We start from the raw sequence: 17,331 nt of genomic DNA, 5'->3' as shown, positions 1-17,331 counted from the left end.
TCACTGAAAATCTTTTCAGATTTTAGCACCCAAAGCTGTAACAGCTTGTTTAAGTGTTGTGTTTTTTTGCCTCCTAAGTAGTGAGATCATTTAGAGACTGGTACAGGCTCAAGTCCCAACTAGGAGGAGACATGCATCCTCCCTTTCCTTTTACATATGTCTCTTCCCACCATTGCCTGGGACTCTGATCCTTTCCCCTCTGTTGAGTAAGAATTGCTGCTTTTATTAAGTGAGCCATGGTTACTGATGAGAGTATGTCATATCCCTCAGGTGTGTCAGGGTGGCAGAAAAAGATTGAAACTCATTGCCCTAAATGTCCAAATATCAAAAAATTTGAGATAATACTTTGTATCATGACCACACTCCCTAAAAACGACCAGCATGGTTGTAAGGGGAAACATTTTGATAAGAAATGGTTATGTGAAATTCTTCATCAGAACTAGAAATAAATCAGAGCATTTATTACTACCAGTGGATATGGATCTTCTTTGGATATAAATTTACATTGTTGAATAAAACACAGACTTACTTGGCTTTGGAAAGCACCAAATAATCTGGCCTTACCTTAGGGGAATCTCTTGAGAGGCATATTATGGGCTATCAGTGTGCTTTTAAAATAAGCTAGAGGGGGAGATGTCTCTGTTAAATGAATTTCATTTTCTTCCTTTGTGTCCCAAATAGGGAAAATTAACAAATTTAATTAAAAACACAGAAGGAAAAAGCCCCAAAACAAAAACTGCTACAATCATGAAAGCCAAAAGCAGAAATGTCTGATTTTCTTTTTTTATTATAGGCTGTGTGGATGTTAATAGGTGTGATGTGAAAAATGCCTTTTGAGGCTTGGAAAATGCGGCATTTTCTATTATTCTCTATTAAATGCTGAAGTAGCTGGATAGTTTGCAACCTAGTAATGAAATGTCTACTCAATTTGGAAGAATATATAGAATTTGTGAAGGTTAACAATGGTTAGGGTAGCTGATGAAAGGACCCCCCACCCCCATTCCCAGGAATTCCTGTAGCACCTCAAAACAGCTACTTTCTTCTCTAAGGACTTCTTCTCTAAGCAAGGAAGAGCCAGACTCTCCATTAGGTGCTTTATATGATATTTTATTTAATCCTACCAACAACCTGGTGAGATGGGCATCATTCTCCTTCATTTTACAGATGAGGAAACTGAGCATCAGAGAGTTAACTTGACTAATATGAAATTTAAATACTTACGTATAGCAGTCACAGCGAAGGTCACCAGCAATTGTTTCTAAATTTACATCTGTATCCAGTGGGGGTTTGGTACCATTCTAAATAAGATAAGAAAATGAAGATTTTTTCACTGAGGCTTTAAAGACCAATCCTCTTCCACATATTAGGTTCTCAATATACAGTAATGGCTGCGTGACTAAATGAATATAACTGACTCCCAGACCAGAGTTACAAAATTTTTACAAATTTCCAAGAAGCAGATTTCCAAACTCGGAAAAGCTAAAGGCTCACAAAGTTTGAAGAATGTGTGGTGTTGTAGCAAAAGCAAACCACCACCAAGAACAAAAAAGATACTCTCAATCCTTCCAAAGGTGAAGAAACACATTTTCTTTGCCTGATTAAATATAGCAAACATTTAAACAGGACTTAATCTTGATGTGCTTAAGCTGCATTCACTGATGTGAGGTTGATGAGGAAAAGATAAATAATATTGAGCCTAGACGGGAGAGAAGAAGCAATAATAAACCTGCTCTTCAATAAAAGTCAAAATCTCTATGCTCAACATGTTCTTTCTCAATCTTTTAGCTAAAACTTAACTCTGATTTTAGAGCCAATTCTTCAGCTCACATCAAGAGATGCTAGAAATGACAAAGTATCAGGGCAATCTTAGAATTCTAACAGCGATTAACACAGAAACTTGCATATGTACAGTCCATGTTTAATAATACTTTTAATGATTAAATTGCAGAGACAAAACAAACATTTTAGTATCTTAAAATCTATTTAATAGATGGTAGGTTCATGAATGTATGCTATATTATTCTGATCATAACGTACATATACATTGCATATGTTCCTTGTAGCAAATACTTCACTATGAAATAAATATTAAAGAAACACACAAAAGAAAGTAATATATGAATTACACTTTGAGGTAAGTGTGAGCTATTAGTACAGCAGTGTGCTCCAAGCAGAGGGTTCAGTCAGAAGACCTGGTACGGGGGTCTGAAGCCTCTGATATTGTGCTATCATCTGCCTTTCTGCCCAAACTCACAAAGTCCTCTCCCAGCAGGGTATATTGAAGAATTTCATAAACTGCAATCTGCTAGTTGCTGTTATTTGATAAAATGTAAATGTTCATCTAACACAGGTTCAATAAACAGTTATGTTTCCCATTTAATCCACTTTCATCTGAAAAATAATCATGGGGGAAAAAACTCTCTGTGTGACCTGAGGCAAAACAATCTTTGGGTTCCATCCCCCTCCTACCCCACCCCCCAGTTGTAAAACTACACGGTTAGACTACATATTGCTAAGGGCTCTTTTAGCTTATATGTTTTCCAATTCAGTTAGGGCAGTAGTTAAATCCCTGGTTGGGAGTGGAATGGCAGCAGGACAGCTTTTTGTTTTCTTTCATATCTTGAGGATTTGTTTGTAAAGATTCATAGAACCAGACATTAGTGATATATCCATTTTCCATGTGTTTATTATACTTCAATAAAAAGACCTAAAGAGAAACAAGATTGGGCTAGGAATTAGAAAACTTGGATTCTAAAGCTCAAATGTGCCACAGAATGGACCTTTGGGACGTTCATTAATCTTTATTATTTCATTTTGGGGGAGGGTATATTAAAAAAGAGCATCTTATCTTCAGATAAGATATATAATTTTGGGCTATTTGGGAGGGGGAAATCATGTTTAATTAATGATACACATAACAGGGATTTATTATAATGGAGAACTGAAACATTTGGACTCTCCAAGCTATTATGGAAGTGGGAAAGTTTGATAACACTGTCCTGTTGAGTATCTCAATCTATCATTAGAAGGAGGCAGGAGAAGGGATGGCTACCTCATTAGTCATGAGTGCTTATTAGGCTCCTTAATGTCCATAAGAAACTATTAACACCTTACCTTACTGTCACACAGCACATGGACAGTCCCTATTTACACTCCATGTGCTGCTACGAAAATTTTACCTCAAACTCTCTACTATTCTGTTTTAATCAAAAGCTCAATTTTTAAGAAATAAATTCATGGAGGATTGCCTGAAGACCAATTCTTTTATCTTTCTCAATGTCTAAATTCTACTCTTGGATTGAGCTGAACTTTCACAAAGCAACGTGTCTGCATAGCACATTTTTCTGGCCCTTCATAAAACTGTTTTTAATGAACTGGCTTTGGGTTTTGTCCTCAGCTGACATTAAGAGAGTGAACAGCCTCAGTCTGAAGGGCTTGTTATTTTGTTTATTAGAGGGAAACTGTTAAAGACACTCTCCATTACATCTTGGTGTTCTCTTTATGAGGACTCAGAGGAGAGATTCTTCTCAGCTCTGTATACTGGGATGAACTGTATCAGGATTCTGTACTTACGGCCCCCTTTGTTTAACTGAAATCTTTTATGAAAGGTCAATATAGAAAGGAAAACAAACAGTACGTTAAGGGATGAGGAATCTCTGGGTCATGAAAATTGAATTATTCTTAACTAAAATTTGGCAATGTTCCTCACTTGTAGTAAGAAGCTAAATGAAAGTTAAATTCCATTTCCAGCAATTAGAAATTTTTAAACATATATTTAAAAGCTTGTGAAACATAATATTGTTAATGTAATTAACACCACTTATATATCTGGAGGTGTTAAGTGTTAGAGAAGAATGATGTATGCAACTTACTTGCAAATGTTTAGTTAACAGATAGATGACAAATAGAGATATATATTGGAGTTCTATGTATTGGTTTTTAAATTGTTTTTGTAACTTTCCTGTAAGTTTGGAGTTATTTCAAAATAAAAAGCTAACAACAACAACAACAAAAAAAAAAACCCAAACAAAAAACAAAACACCTTGTAAAACAAAATATGTAAATAGTTTTTTCTTGAATTTTTTCTTTGTACTTCTTTACAGAGCTGAAATCTCTAGGCTACTCAGAAGCCTTAATTTATCTCCCTACCACAGGAATGAATTATTTATGTTGCTTTATAAACATTCATACTATTTCCTCAGCTAGAAAGAAAGCTCCATATAGGTAAGGGCTACATCTTATATATATATATTTTTTTATCTCCTCTAGGTATACAAACAATCAGATATATTTAGTTCACAATAAATATTTTTTGACTGATTAAAAGATCATTCCTTTTGGGTGAATACTCATCTTATTTTCCTAATCACTTTATTTTTGAAGTGGGATATTTTGAGCATTTCCTCCTATGTCTGAGAGCATAACATTCTGGCATACTTAAAACTCAAGTAACATTGAACTTCTAGATGAAGGAAATACAAAGTTTTCAGTAGCATTAGTACCATACAGTAAATGAAACATGTCTGGAAGAATGAGTCATTCATTTTTCTGGGACCAAATCTATAAGGTTCTCAACACTATACACCTTATGTCTGCTATGTCTAATAACGAATACCACTTCATTAATTTAATTAGTGATATCCCAGGGGCAAGTGTGAAAGCATTATCATTACATCACCATGAAGTTGAGAAATTTATGGAAACTAGTTGAGATTATATGTGTGTGCTTTTGAGTACATACATCAATACATACACCAAAGCAAACAAAACTTAAATCTCATAGTTCCTAACGACAGAGTCAAGGAAAGAAAGAGAAAATGCTATGATGCATTCATCAAACTTGGTTGATCCAAAGGGATGAGTACACACAACTAAAGCACGGTTTCTAAACCTCAGCACTATTGACATTTTGGGCTGGATAATTCCTTATTGTTGGACTATTCTGTTCATTGTATCATGTTTAGCAACATCACACACATCCCTCAATCCCAGTGACAACTAAATGTCCCCAGATATTGCCAAATGCTCATGAGAGGAGGAGGGGTGAAAAACGGCCCCAGGTGAGAACCACCACACTAAAGCAACATGTTTTCACGGCTTTGATTTCCAGGTGTGTATTGATGACATATAAAACTATCATCAGCCAAAGGACTCTCTTGAACTTCCAGCTTATAGAAGCAATTTCCTGCTAGATGTCTCCATTTGGTTACTGCCTACGCACCTGAAACTCAAGTAACTCATCATCTCCACTCTCATGGATTCTAATACTGGGGAAAATCACCATCTACTCAGCTGCCCAAAGCTGAGAATTCATCCTAGTTCTCCCCCTTTTTCTTTTCCCCCTATTCTACAGTTAATCCAATGTCCTATTAACTAAAACCCCTAAACAGCTTCCGTATCTTTGTCCTCTTGTTATTCCCCTTATACTGCCTTAGTTCTGGCATGCTTAATTTTACAGCTTTTAGCTTCACTTTCCTCCAAAGCTATCTTCCACACTGCTTTCTATCAATGGGACTTTTTACCCCACCAACTAAGTAAACTTCCTCAATTATCAGAATTTTTCAGAGGCTCCCATAACTTGCAGGATAAAATCTATCTTCCTGAATATGCCACACAAGCCCTTTATGACCTGACTTCTGCTGATCCAAAAGCTTAGCTATTCCTCTAACCAATACTTCACACTTCAGCAAAGCTAAACATGCCAAGCCGTCTTGGGGGCCCGGGTCTACATGCTGGCAAGAATGTTCACCCCTTGCTGATCTGCCTCTATGAAGACTTCCCCAGCCTTTTCAGGCAGATTTAAGAAAAGATACACCAATGAAACCAACGATACCTTAAAAATACCAAGGTATACACTGCATAATTCATAGAGACAATGATATGAATGACCTCCCTAGAGTTGTATATGCCTTTATTTCCCCAATCACTATATTATATATAACTATTGAAAAACTCTTTCCCTCTCCATTATCTCATTTTTCATATTTAATTTATTAGTGCCTAATATAGGGGTGGGCATACTAAGCTATCAGTGAATATTAACCAAGATAATTAATGTGAAACAAGTATTTCAACATTTCTCTTCTGGTCCCGCCAATGTACAGAGCACTAGGGAGAGTCCTGCAGGTAGACTCTCTGTTCCCCCTATTTTGGGAGAGTGTTATGAATATTGGTATATGCAGTTCTGAGTAATGATGGCATGGTGAAGTACGATCACAGAATCTTCCTTTACCAGCACTAAAAGAAAATACTAAAAAATGTAAAAAGTTAAAAAAAAAATTTACCAATAGCAATCAAATAAAAAAAGGAAAGAACTTTATATTGTAAGCTTTGAAAAGTAAATGCCAAGGTAAGAGAAAATTTGGGAGTGACTAGTAATTAGGGCTTTATTTGGGAAGACGCACTGAGGAAGCAAGATGAGTTGACAAAATCTTGTGAATGTTGACTAATATTCCAATCTGGAGAGAAGCAGCCTGAGGAGAAGATATCCCTTCTAGGAAAAGTTAAAGAAAAGTCTCCAGGTATTACTGAGGGATTTCAGCAGAATCAGGAATAACTGACAAGATATACTATTTTTAGGATGATGTACAGCTTTGGGACACAAGCCCATTTAAGTGAGAGACATTCAAGATGGATAGAGCAGGCCTGGGTATAAGACATGTCACAGTCCATCTCTCAGAGGAAAATAAGCTCAGGCTTATTAGAACAAGGAGAAATTATGGATGGAATAACCATCCAGATGAAAAGAAAAGAGCATGGCAATGAAAGGAAGGAAGAACAAAAAAAAAAAAAAAAAGAAAGTCTCAAGATAATCACAGAGAATGCAGTAGACAAAGACAAAAATTAATGCAATTAAACAAAAGATATGGAAGACAAAGGAGATCTAATAGAATAATTGGTGACCCTGGAGAAGTAAATCCAATAAATGGATCAGAAAAAGTGCTTGTACATACAACACAGAAAAATTTCCCAGGAATGAAAGAATTGTATCTACAGAATAAAAACGTACATCAAATTTTAACCCCCTACCACCCAAAATAACACCCCTACCACCAACAAAAAGTAACATACAGTGATTAAGCTTCAAAGACAGACTCTTCCCAGAATCCAAACAGAAAAATCAAGTCACCTACACCAAGCAGAGAAGAAAAATCAGACTGGCCACAGGCTTCCTTCTTTACAGACATATCCAATATCCAAAAAATATGTTGCAATTTCTATAAAGACCAGAAGGAAAGTATTTAACCAAGGAAAAAATAACCCCAGCTAACTGCCATTCAGGTATAAAGACAGGCAGACATTCTCAATCATGAAAAGATCTTAAGGAATACAGCTGAATGAACTATTAATAAATGGAATACACAGCCCACCAAAAAATGGATGAAAATAAAGACCTCAAAAATATAAAAAAGCTGTGGCAAAAGTGCTGGTTGTGAGTACTGTACCCATTTAAATATAAAACTAAGATTAGGACTATAGAACAGACTGTAAATGTGATAAAACTAGACAGGGAACAAAAACTAGTAAGTGGATAAGGGAAGTATAAGAATGCTAATTACTTCATTTTCATAGATTAAACTCATGCTATCTAAAATGAAATTCATATTTAACAAGTTACTTACCAGCTTTCCTAATCTTTTTTTAAAAGCTATCAGAGTAATATTTTAGGAAATAATACCTATTATGGAGAAGAAATATTTGTTGGATGCTCAATAATTACTTCAGTTTTGTTTTTTATAAATTTAAAATAAAATTAACTTTACATAATGTCTTTGGTTTTTTTCCCCTCTTTCTTATTCTCTTAACCACCCACCTATAGTGTATCCACCAACCCATGCTGCATAGAGATGTTTGGAATGACGTCAGCACTAAATATTAACGCAGATTATTTTGCACTAATGCAATTTAGGGTGTTTTGCTTTCTTCTTTTATTTTGTATGCATTGCTTAATATTTTTATAAAAACAGCAAAGTCAGTATTGTACGGGTATCTTCCAAGTTGGCATGTACCAACAAAGGACAGACTTTTACGTGGTGGTTTGAAAACTCAATTTTTCTCTCGACATATATGATAAGCCTTTATTTATTTTTCATCTCCGTAAGCTTCTATTCCATTTCATATATGTTCTGAGGACAATTTGTCTAAAATAATCAAAGATTTAAAAGAATAGAAAATGTGATTAGAGTGATATCTCAAACATATTAATCAAGCATTCAACACCAAATATCTCTCACTAGTTTACCTTTATTTTAAGCAAGTAAAAATGAGAATGATCTTTTTAATGATCAAAAACAGTACACTGTGTCAAAGGACACTATCAACAAAGTGAAAAGACAATCTACAGAATGGCATAAAATAACTGCTAACCATATATCTGATAAGGTTTTAATACTGGAATATATAAAGAACTGCTACAACACAACAACAAAAAGACAATCCAATTTGAAAATGAGCAAAAGGCTTGAGTAGACATTTCTCCAAAGAAGATAAACAAATGGTCAATAAATAAATGAAAAGATGTTCAGTATCATTCATTGGTCATTAGGGAAATGCAAAGCAAAACCACAGTAATACACCACTTCATACACACTAGGATGGCTATTATTAACCTACTTCTAGGTACATACCCAAAAGAACTGAAGGCAGAGACTTGAACAGAATTTATACACCAGTGTTTATAGCGGCACTACTCACAATGGGTTCCAAAAGGTGGAAGGAATCCAAGTGTCTACCAGCAGATGAATGGATAAAGGAAATGTGATTTATACACACAATGGAATATTAATCAGAAGTAAAAAAGAATGAAGTTCTGATTCATGCCACAACATGGATGTGCCTTGAAGACATCATATGACTGAAATAAAGCCAGATACAAAAAGACAAATACTGTATGATCTCACTTATATGAAATACCTAGAATAAGCAAATGTCATAGAGACAGACAGTAGATTATAGGTTACCAGGGGCCAGGGGTTGGGAGGTGTAGGAGGAGGGAGAGTTATTGCTTAGTGGGTACAGAATTTTTGTTTAAGGTGAGAAATATTTGGAATAATGGATGCTGGTAATAGCACAATACTGTGAATATAATACCACTGAACTGTATACTTGAAAGTTGCTAAAGTGGGAAATTTGAGGTGGTGTATGTGTTACTACAATAAAAAGTTTTAAAAAAGAAAAAACACTTTCATCTTCACCTCTGGGAGATATAGGCTAGACAAACATTTAGAGCTACAGAAAAGAACATTATTAGCCATCCTAAATTACTACCTGTTATAATCATCTCTATTTAAAATGAGAGAACACACACACAAAATATATCATTTCTGTTACTCACTTTTGTGATAGTTTTCAAGATGGCAAGACGATCTGCTGGGGGTGGCAAACCCACAAAGAGTGTTTTGTCTAGCCGTCCTGGGCGCAGGATTGCAGGGTCAATGATATCTAGATAAGAAGGGAAGAAAAAAAGTCTTAAATACACAGAACATTTTAAAAATGTGATTAACATGAAAGATGGAAGACCCCGTTTGTTTAAGTCTAATTATTTACAATAGTCCCTCAGCCATTCCAGAAAGACTTCTTTATAGTTCACGATGACACTGTTAAGATACAGGCATACTTATAAATAATGACATTTATGTTTTCTAATAAACATATTAAGGCATAACCATTAATTTATTCTTCCATAAAGAGAAGAATTAGTCCTTTTATTTCAGCTGAAATTCTGAGACTAGGAAGTTTGCTCTTTAGTCACCTTGGGGAGGCATATTCAATGAATTTCTCAATGTTCAACATTGTTGGAATTCTTCTTAGGATGCTAGAATATAATATAAACTTGGAAACAAGAAAAAAAAAGATTAATTGCCTGACACTTTCAATAATGTATGATGCTACAACACTGTTCAGCAAGCTTGTCTAAGAGTCACCTGACTCTACAGGACCCAGGTTCTCAAACATTCTGGTCTCAGGATCCCTTTGTACTCTTAAAAATTATTAGGAACCCCAAAAAGTTTTGATTTATGTGGGTTATATCTACAGTATTAGAAATTAAAACAGAAAATGTAAAAATATTTATTTATTAATTCATTTAAAAATATTTACAAGCACATTTTACCTAACACAAGTAACCTATTTCTAAGGACAGTAACTACTTCCTAAAACAAAAACAATCAGTGGGAAGACAGTATTGTTTTACATTTTTGTAGTATCAACACAACACAACAGTGAAAGAGGGAAATAACACATCCTTTCATAGTATTGTGAAAATAATTCTGACCTCAGATTCCCTGAAAGTGTTCTCCGGACTCCCCAGTCTGTGGACCACAACTTGTGAACCACTGCCTTGAACAATGAAATATATCTACTCAGAGGAGGAAACTGACAATGGTAACAGCACACCAGGACAAACAAACTTCTCAGACTGGTGAAAAGGGGAAGAATGGAGAGGGGATGTTTCTGTGTTCTGAGCTCTATCACCACGAGCTCAAAAAGTAAGTCAATATAATAGTTCACCAGATTTTTATTTCTCAAAATTGGGAGGGAAGGGGAGACAGAAATAGGGTACACTGAGGGTAGGATAAAGTGGAGAGTGATGATGGGGCAGTACTGCAAATAAAGAAAGTATTTTATACCAAATATAACTTCACAGTGAAAAAATATGGGCATGAATTAAATGTTTTGATCAACTCAATTTTAATATGTTTATTAGTTTGATTTTCAGCAGCCTGTTTATTAGGTTCAGTTATTCAAAATGATAAATTTTACTAACATGCAGTTTTCTCAACTTAAAATGGACTTAGAAGTAAAAATATAGACTACAGTGGGCGGGGCAAGATGGTGGATTTGTGAGGTGTATGTTTTAGTTACTCCTCCAGGGAAGTAGATAGAAAGCCAGGAACTGTGTGGACTGGACACCACAGAGCAATCTGACTTTGGGCATACTTCATACAACACTCATGAACATGTCAAACTGCTGAGATCCGCGAAATTTGTAAGTTTTTGCGGCCAGGGGACCCGCACCCCTCCCTGCCAGGCTCAGTCCTGTGGAAGAAGGGGCTGTCAGCGCCAGGAAGGAGAAGGGAGAACTGCAGTGGCAGCTCTTATCGGAAACTCATTCTACTGATCCAAACTCCAACCATAGGTAGACTGAGACCAGACACCAGAGAATCTGAGAGCAGCTAGCCCAACAGAGAGCAGACAGGCATAGCAAAAAAAACAGCAAGACAAACTCAAAAATAAAAGCGGATGCTTTTTGGAGTTCTGGTGAACATAGAAAGGGGAAGGGCAGAGCTCAGGCACCACAGGCTCATTTGCAAAACCCAAAGAAAAACTGATCTCTCTGCCGCCTGGATCTTTCCTTAATAGCCCTAATTGCTTTGTCTCTTAGCACTTCAATAACGCATTAGATCTGCCAGGAGGGTCCTTTTTTTCTTTTTTTTTAAATCTTTTTTTCATTTTCTAAAACAATTACTTGAAGAAGCTCAATACAGAAAGCCTCAAAGACTTGCAATTTGGGCAGGTCAAGATAAGAGCAGAACTGAGAGCTCTGAGACAAAAGGCAATAATCCAGTGGCTGAGAAAATTCACTAAACACCACAACTTCCCAAGAAAAGGGGGGTGTCCGCTCAAAGCCATCATCCTGGTGGACAGGAAACACTCCTGCACGTCACCGGCCCCATAGCCCAGAGCTGCCCCAGACAACCCAGTGTGACGGAAGTGCTTCAAATAACACGCATACACCACAAAATTGGGCGTGGACATTAGCCTTCCCTGCACCCTCAGCTGGTTGTCCCAGACTTAGGAAGGTGGAGCAGTGGGAATTAACAAACCCCATTCAGACATCATTTCAGCAGACTGGGAGCCTCCCTACACAGACCGGGAGCCCAGAACCACCCTGGGGGAACAGCACTCACCTGTGACATAGCACAGTCATCCCTCAACAGAGGACCAGGGGGTGCAAGGCCTGGAAGACGGACCCATTCACAAGTCTCAGGGGCCACACGCCAATACCAAGGACTTGTGGGTCAGTGGCAGAGACAAACTGTGGCAGGACTGAACTGAAGGATTAGACTATTGCAGCAGCTTTAAAACTCCAGGAACACCAGGGAGATTTGGTTGTTAGAGCCGCCCCCCTCCCTGACTGCCCAGACACATGCCCATTATACAGGGTGGGCAACACCAACTACACATGCAAGCTTGGTACACCAACTGGACCCCACAAGACTTACTCCCCCACTCACCACAGAGGCAAAGCGGGGGAGAACTGCCTTGAGGGGAACAGGTGGCTCGCGGACGCCACCTGCTGGTTAGTTAGAGAAAGTATACTCCATGAAGCTGTAGACCTGACAAATTAGAGACAAGGATTTCAATTGGTCTACAAATCCTAAAAGAACCCTACCAAGTTAAGTAAATGCCAAGAGGCCAAAAACAACAGAAAATTTTAAAGCATATGAAAAAACCAGAAGATATGGATAACCCAGCCCAAGCACCCAAATGAAAAGATTAGAAGAAATACAGTACTTAGAGCAACTAATTAAAGAACTAACGATGAACGACGAGACCATGGCACGGGATATACAGGACATGAAGAAAAGCATGGCACAGAATATAAAGGACATCAAGAAGACCCTAGAAGAGCATAAAGAAGACATTGCAATACTAAATAAAAAAACAGATGATCTTATGGAAATTAAAGAAACTGTTGACCAAATTAAAAGGATTCTGGATACTCATAATACAAGACTAGGGGAAGTTGAACAACGAAGCAGTCACCTGGAAGATGACAGAACGGAAAATGAAAGCACAAAAGAAAGAATGGGGAAAAAAATAGAAAAAATGGAAATAGACCTCAGGGATTTGAAAATGAGAACACAACATACCAAAACCTATGGGATGCAGCAAAAGCAGTACTGAGGGGGAAATTTATAGCACTAAACGCATATATTAAATAGGAAGAAAGAGCCAAAATCAAAGAACTAATGGATCAACTGAAGAAGCTAGAAAATGAACAGCAAACCAATCCTAAACCAAGTAGAAGAAAAGAAATAACAAGGATTAAAGCCAAAATAAATGACATAGAGAACAAAAAAGCAATAGAGAGGATAAATAACACCAAAAGTTGGTTCTTTGAGAAGATCAACAAGATTGACAAGCCCCTAGCTAGACTGACAAAACCAAAAAGAGAGAAGACTCATATAAACAGAATAATGAATGAGAAAGGTGACATTACTGCAGATCCCGAGGAAATTAAAAAAATTATAAGAGGGTACTATGAACAACTGTATGGCAACAAACTGAATAATGCAGAGGAAATGGACAATTTCCTGGAAACATATGAACTACATAGACTGACCAGAGAAGAAACAGAAGACCTCAACCAACCAATCACAATCAAAGAGATCCAATCAGTCATCAAAAATCTTCCCACAAATAAATGCCCAGGGCCAGATAGCTTCACAGGAGAATTCTACGAAACTTTCCAGAAAGAACTGACACCAATCTTACTTAAACTCTTTCAAAACATTGAAGAAAATGGAACACTACGTAACTCATTTTATGAAGCTAACATCAATTTAATACCAAAACCAGGCAAAGATGCTACAAAAAAGGAAAACTACCGGCCAATCTCCCTAATGAATACAGATGCAAAAATCCTCAACAAAATACTTGCAAATCGAATCAAAAGACACATTAAAAAAATCATACACCACGACCAAGTGGGGTTCATTCCAGGCATGCAAGGATGGTTCAACATAAGAAAATCAATCAATGTATTACAACAGATTAACAAATCAAAAGAGAAAAATCAAATGATTATTTCAATAGATGCTGAAAAAGCATTCAACAAAATCCAACATCTCTTTTTGATAAAAACACTTCAAAAGTTAGGAACTGGAGGAAACTTCCTCAATATGATAAAGAGCATATATGAAAAACCCACAGCCAGCATAGTACTCATTGGTGAGAGACTGAAAGCCGTCCCCCTAAGATCAGGAACAAGACAAGGATGCCCGCTGTCACCACTGTTATTCAACATTGTGCTAGAAGTGCTAGCCAGGGCAATCCGGCAAGACAAAGAAATAAAAGGCATCCAAATTGGAAAGGAAGAAGTAAAACTGTCATTGTTTGCAGATGATATGATCTTATATCTGGAAAACCCTGAGAAATCGACGATACAGCTACTAGAACTAATAAACAAATTTAGCAAAGTAGCAGGATACAAGATTAATGCACACAAGTCAGTAATGTGTCTATATGCCAGAAATGAACAAACTGAAGAGACACTCAAGAAAAAGATACCATTTTCAATAGCAACTAAAAAAATCAAGTACCTAGGAATAAACTTAACCAAAGATGTAAACGACCTATACAAAGAAAACTACATAACTCTATTAAAAGAAATAGAAGGGGACCTTAAAAGATGGAAAAATATTCCATGTTCATGGATAGGAAGGCTAAATGTCACTAAGATGTCAATTCTACCCAAACTCATCTACAGATTCAATGCAATCCCAATCAAAATTCCATCAACCTACTTTGCAGACTTGGAAAAGCTAGTTATTAAATTTATTTGGAAAGGGAAGATGCCTCGAATTGCTAAAGACACTCTAAAAAAGAAAAACCAAGTGGGAGGACTTACACTCCCTGACTTTGAAACTTATTATAAAGCCACAGTTGTCAAAACAGCATGGTACTGGCACAAAGATAGACACATAGATCAATGGAATTGAATTGAGAATTCGGAGATAGACCCCCAGATCTATGGCTGACTGATCTTTGATAAGGCCCCCAAAGTCACTGAACTGGGTCATAATGGTCTTTTCACAAATGGGGCTGGGAAAGTTGGATATCCATATACAAAAGAATGAAAGAGGACCCTTACCTCACGCCCTACACAAAAATTTACTCAAAATGGACCAAAGATCTCAATATAAAAGAAAGCACCATAAAACTCCTAGAAGATAATGTAGGAAAACATCTTCAAGACCTTGTATTAGGTGGCCACTTCCTAGACTTTACACCCAAAGCACAAGCAACAAAAGAAAAAATAGATAAATGGGAACTCCTCAAGCTTAGAAGTTTCTGCACCTCAAAGGAATTTCTCAAAAAGGTAAAGAGGCAGCCAACTCAATGGGAAAAAATTTTTGGGAACCATGTATCTGACAAAAGACTGATATCTTGCATATATAAAGAAATCCTACAACTCAATGATGATAGTACATACAGGCCAATTATAAAATGGGCAAAAGATATGAAACGATAGTTCTCTGAAGAGGAAATACAAATGGCCAAGAAACACATGAAAAAATGTTCAGCTTCACTAGCTATTAGAGAGATGCAAATTAAGACCACAGTGAGATACCATCTCACACCAATTAGAATGGCTGCCATTAAACAAACAGGAAACTACAAATGCTGGAGGGGATGTGGAGAAATTGGAACTCTTATTCATTGTTGGTGGGACTGTATAATGGTTCAGCCACTCTGGAAGTCAGTCTGGCAGTTTCTTAGAAAACTAGATATAGAGATACCCTTCGATCCAGCAATTGTACTTCTTGGTATATACCCGGAAGATGGGAAAGCAGTGACACGAACAGGTATCTGCACGCCAATGTTCATAGCAGCATTATTCACAATTGCCAAGAGATAGAAACAACCCAAATGTCCTCCAACAGATGAGTGGATAAATAAAATGTGGTATATACACACGATGGAATACTATACGGCAGTAAGAAGGAACGGTCTAGTGAAACATATGACAACATGGATGAACCTTGAAGACATAATGCTGAGCGAAATAAGCCAGGCACAAGAGAAAAAATATTATATGCTACCACTAATGTGAACTTTGAAAAATGTAAAATGAATGGTTTATAATGTAGAATGTAGGGCAACTAGCAATAGAGAGCAATTAAGGAAGGGGAAACAATAATCCAAGAAGAACAGATAAGCTATCATGGGTAAATTTAATGTTCTGGGAATGCCCAGGAATGACTATGGTCTGTTAATTTCTGATGGGTATAGTAGGACCAAGTTCACAGAAATGTTGCTATATTAGGTTACTTTCTTGGGGTAGAGTAAGAAAACGTTGGAAGTAAAGTAGTTATCTTAGGTTAGTTGTCTTTTTTTTACTTCCGTGTTATGGTCTCTTTGAAATGTTCTTTTATTGTATTTTTTTTTTTTTTCATACAGTTGATTTAGAAAAAAAAAGTTTTTTTAAAAAAAAAACAAGGAAAAAAATATGCAGAGCCCCCTTGAGGACCTGGTGGAGAATGCAGGGGTATTGGCCTGCCCTACCTTGATGGTTGCTAACATGCCCACAGACATAGGGGATTGGTGGTTTGATGGGCTGAGTCCTCTACCACAGGACTTGCCCTTGGGAAGACTGTTGCTGCAAAGGAGAGGCTAGGCCTCCCTATAATTGTGCCTAAGAGCCTCCTCCCGAATGCCTCTTTGCTGCTCAGATGTGGCCCTCTCTCTCTAGCTAAGCCAACTTGACAGGTGAAATCACTGCCCTCCCCACTACGTGGGATCAGACACCCAGGGGAGTGAATCTCCCTGGCAACGTGGAATATGACTCCCGGAGAGGAATGTAGACCCGGCATCGTGGGATGGAGAACATCTTCTTGACCAAAAGGGGGATGTGAAAGGAAATGAAATAAGCTTCAGTGGCAGAGAGATTCCAAAAGGAGCTGAGAGGTCACTCTGGTGGGCACTCTTATGCACAATATAGACAACCCTTTTTAGGTTCTAATGAATTGGGGTAGCTGGTGGTGGATACCTAAAACTATCAAACTACAACCCAGAATCCATGAATCTTGAAGACAATTGTATAAAAATGTGGCTTATGAGGCGGGGACAGTGGGATTGTGGGGGGCCGTAGGGATCACACTCCTGTTTGTCTAGTTTGTGGATGGATGAGTGGAAAGGTGGGGGAAGGAAACAAAAAAACAAATGAACAGACAAGGGCACCCAGTGTTCTTTTTTACTTTAGTTGCTCCTTTTCACTTTAATTATTATTCTTGTTATTTTTGAGTGTGTGGTAATGAGGGTGTCGGGGATTGATTTTGGTAATGAATGTACAAGTACGTAATGGTACTGTGAACAATCAAATGTACGATTTGTTTTGTATGACTGCATGGTATGTGAATATATCTCAATAAAATGAATAAAAATATAAAAAAAATATAGACTACAGTATATACAAAACAGCACTGGTTATTTCTTTAATACAAAAGAAAACCAACTAGGATAATCAAAACTGTTCCAATTTCTCATTCACTCTTTCCCCTTCTAATGGAAAATTATATAGGCAACCCCTATATTTTAATCAAT

General features: G+C 37.0%; 1 protein-coding gene across 5 annotated transcripts in view; it reads right to left on the bottom strand.

Annotated features, from left to right (window-relative positions):
• Positions 1-17,331, bottom strand: part of NVL (nuclear VCP like) — a 185,241-nt gene that overhangs the window by 10,051 nt on the left and 157,859 nt on the right. For all 5 annotated transcript variants that reach the window (XR_005214811.1, XM_037823031.1, XM_037823045.1 and 2 more), the window contains 2 exons: positions 9,335-9,441; positions 1,222-1,298 (listed from right to left, as the gene is read on the bottom strand). Coding sequence is in view for 4 of the 5 variants with exons in the window: in XM_037823031.1 (XP_037678959.1) it covers positions 1,222-1,298; positions 9,335-9,441 (184 nt within the window). In the remaining variant the exon portion in view is untranslated. The remainder of the gene's footprint in view (positions 1-1,221; positions 1,299-9,334; positions 9,442-17,331) is intronic.

This window comes from Choloepus didactylus, chromosome 2 (genome assembly GCF_015220235.1).
Source record: "Choloepus didactylus isolate mChoDid1 chromosome 2, mChoDid1.pri, whole genome shotgun sequence".
Lineage (NCBI taxonomy): Eukaryota > Metazoa > Chordata > Mammalia > Pilosa > Megalonychidae > Choloepus > Choloepus didactylus.
Note: the sequence above shows the minus strand (reverse complement) of the source record. Positions and strands in the feature narration are given on the sequence as shown.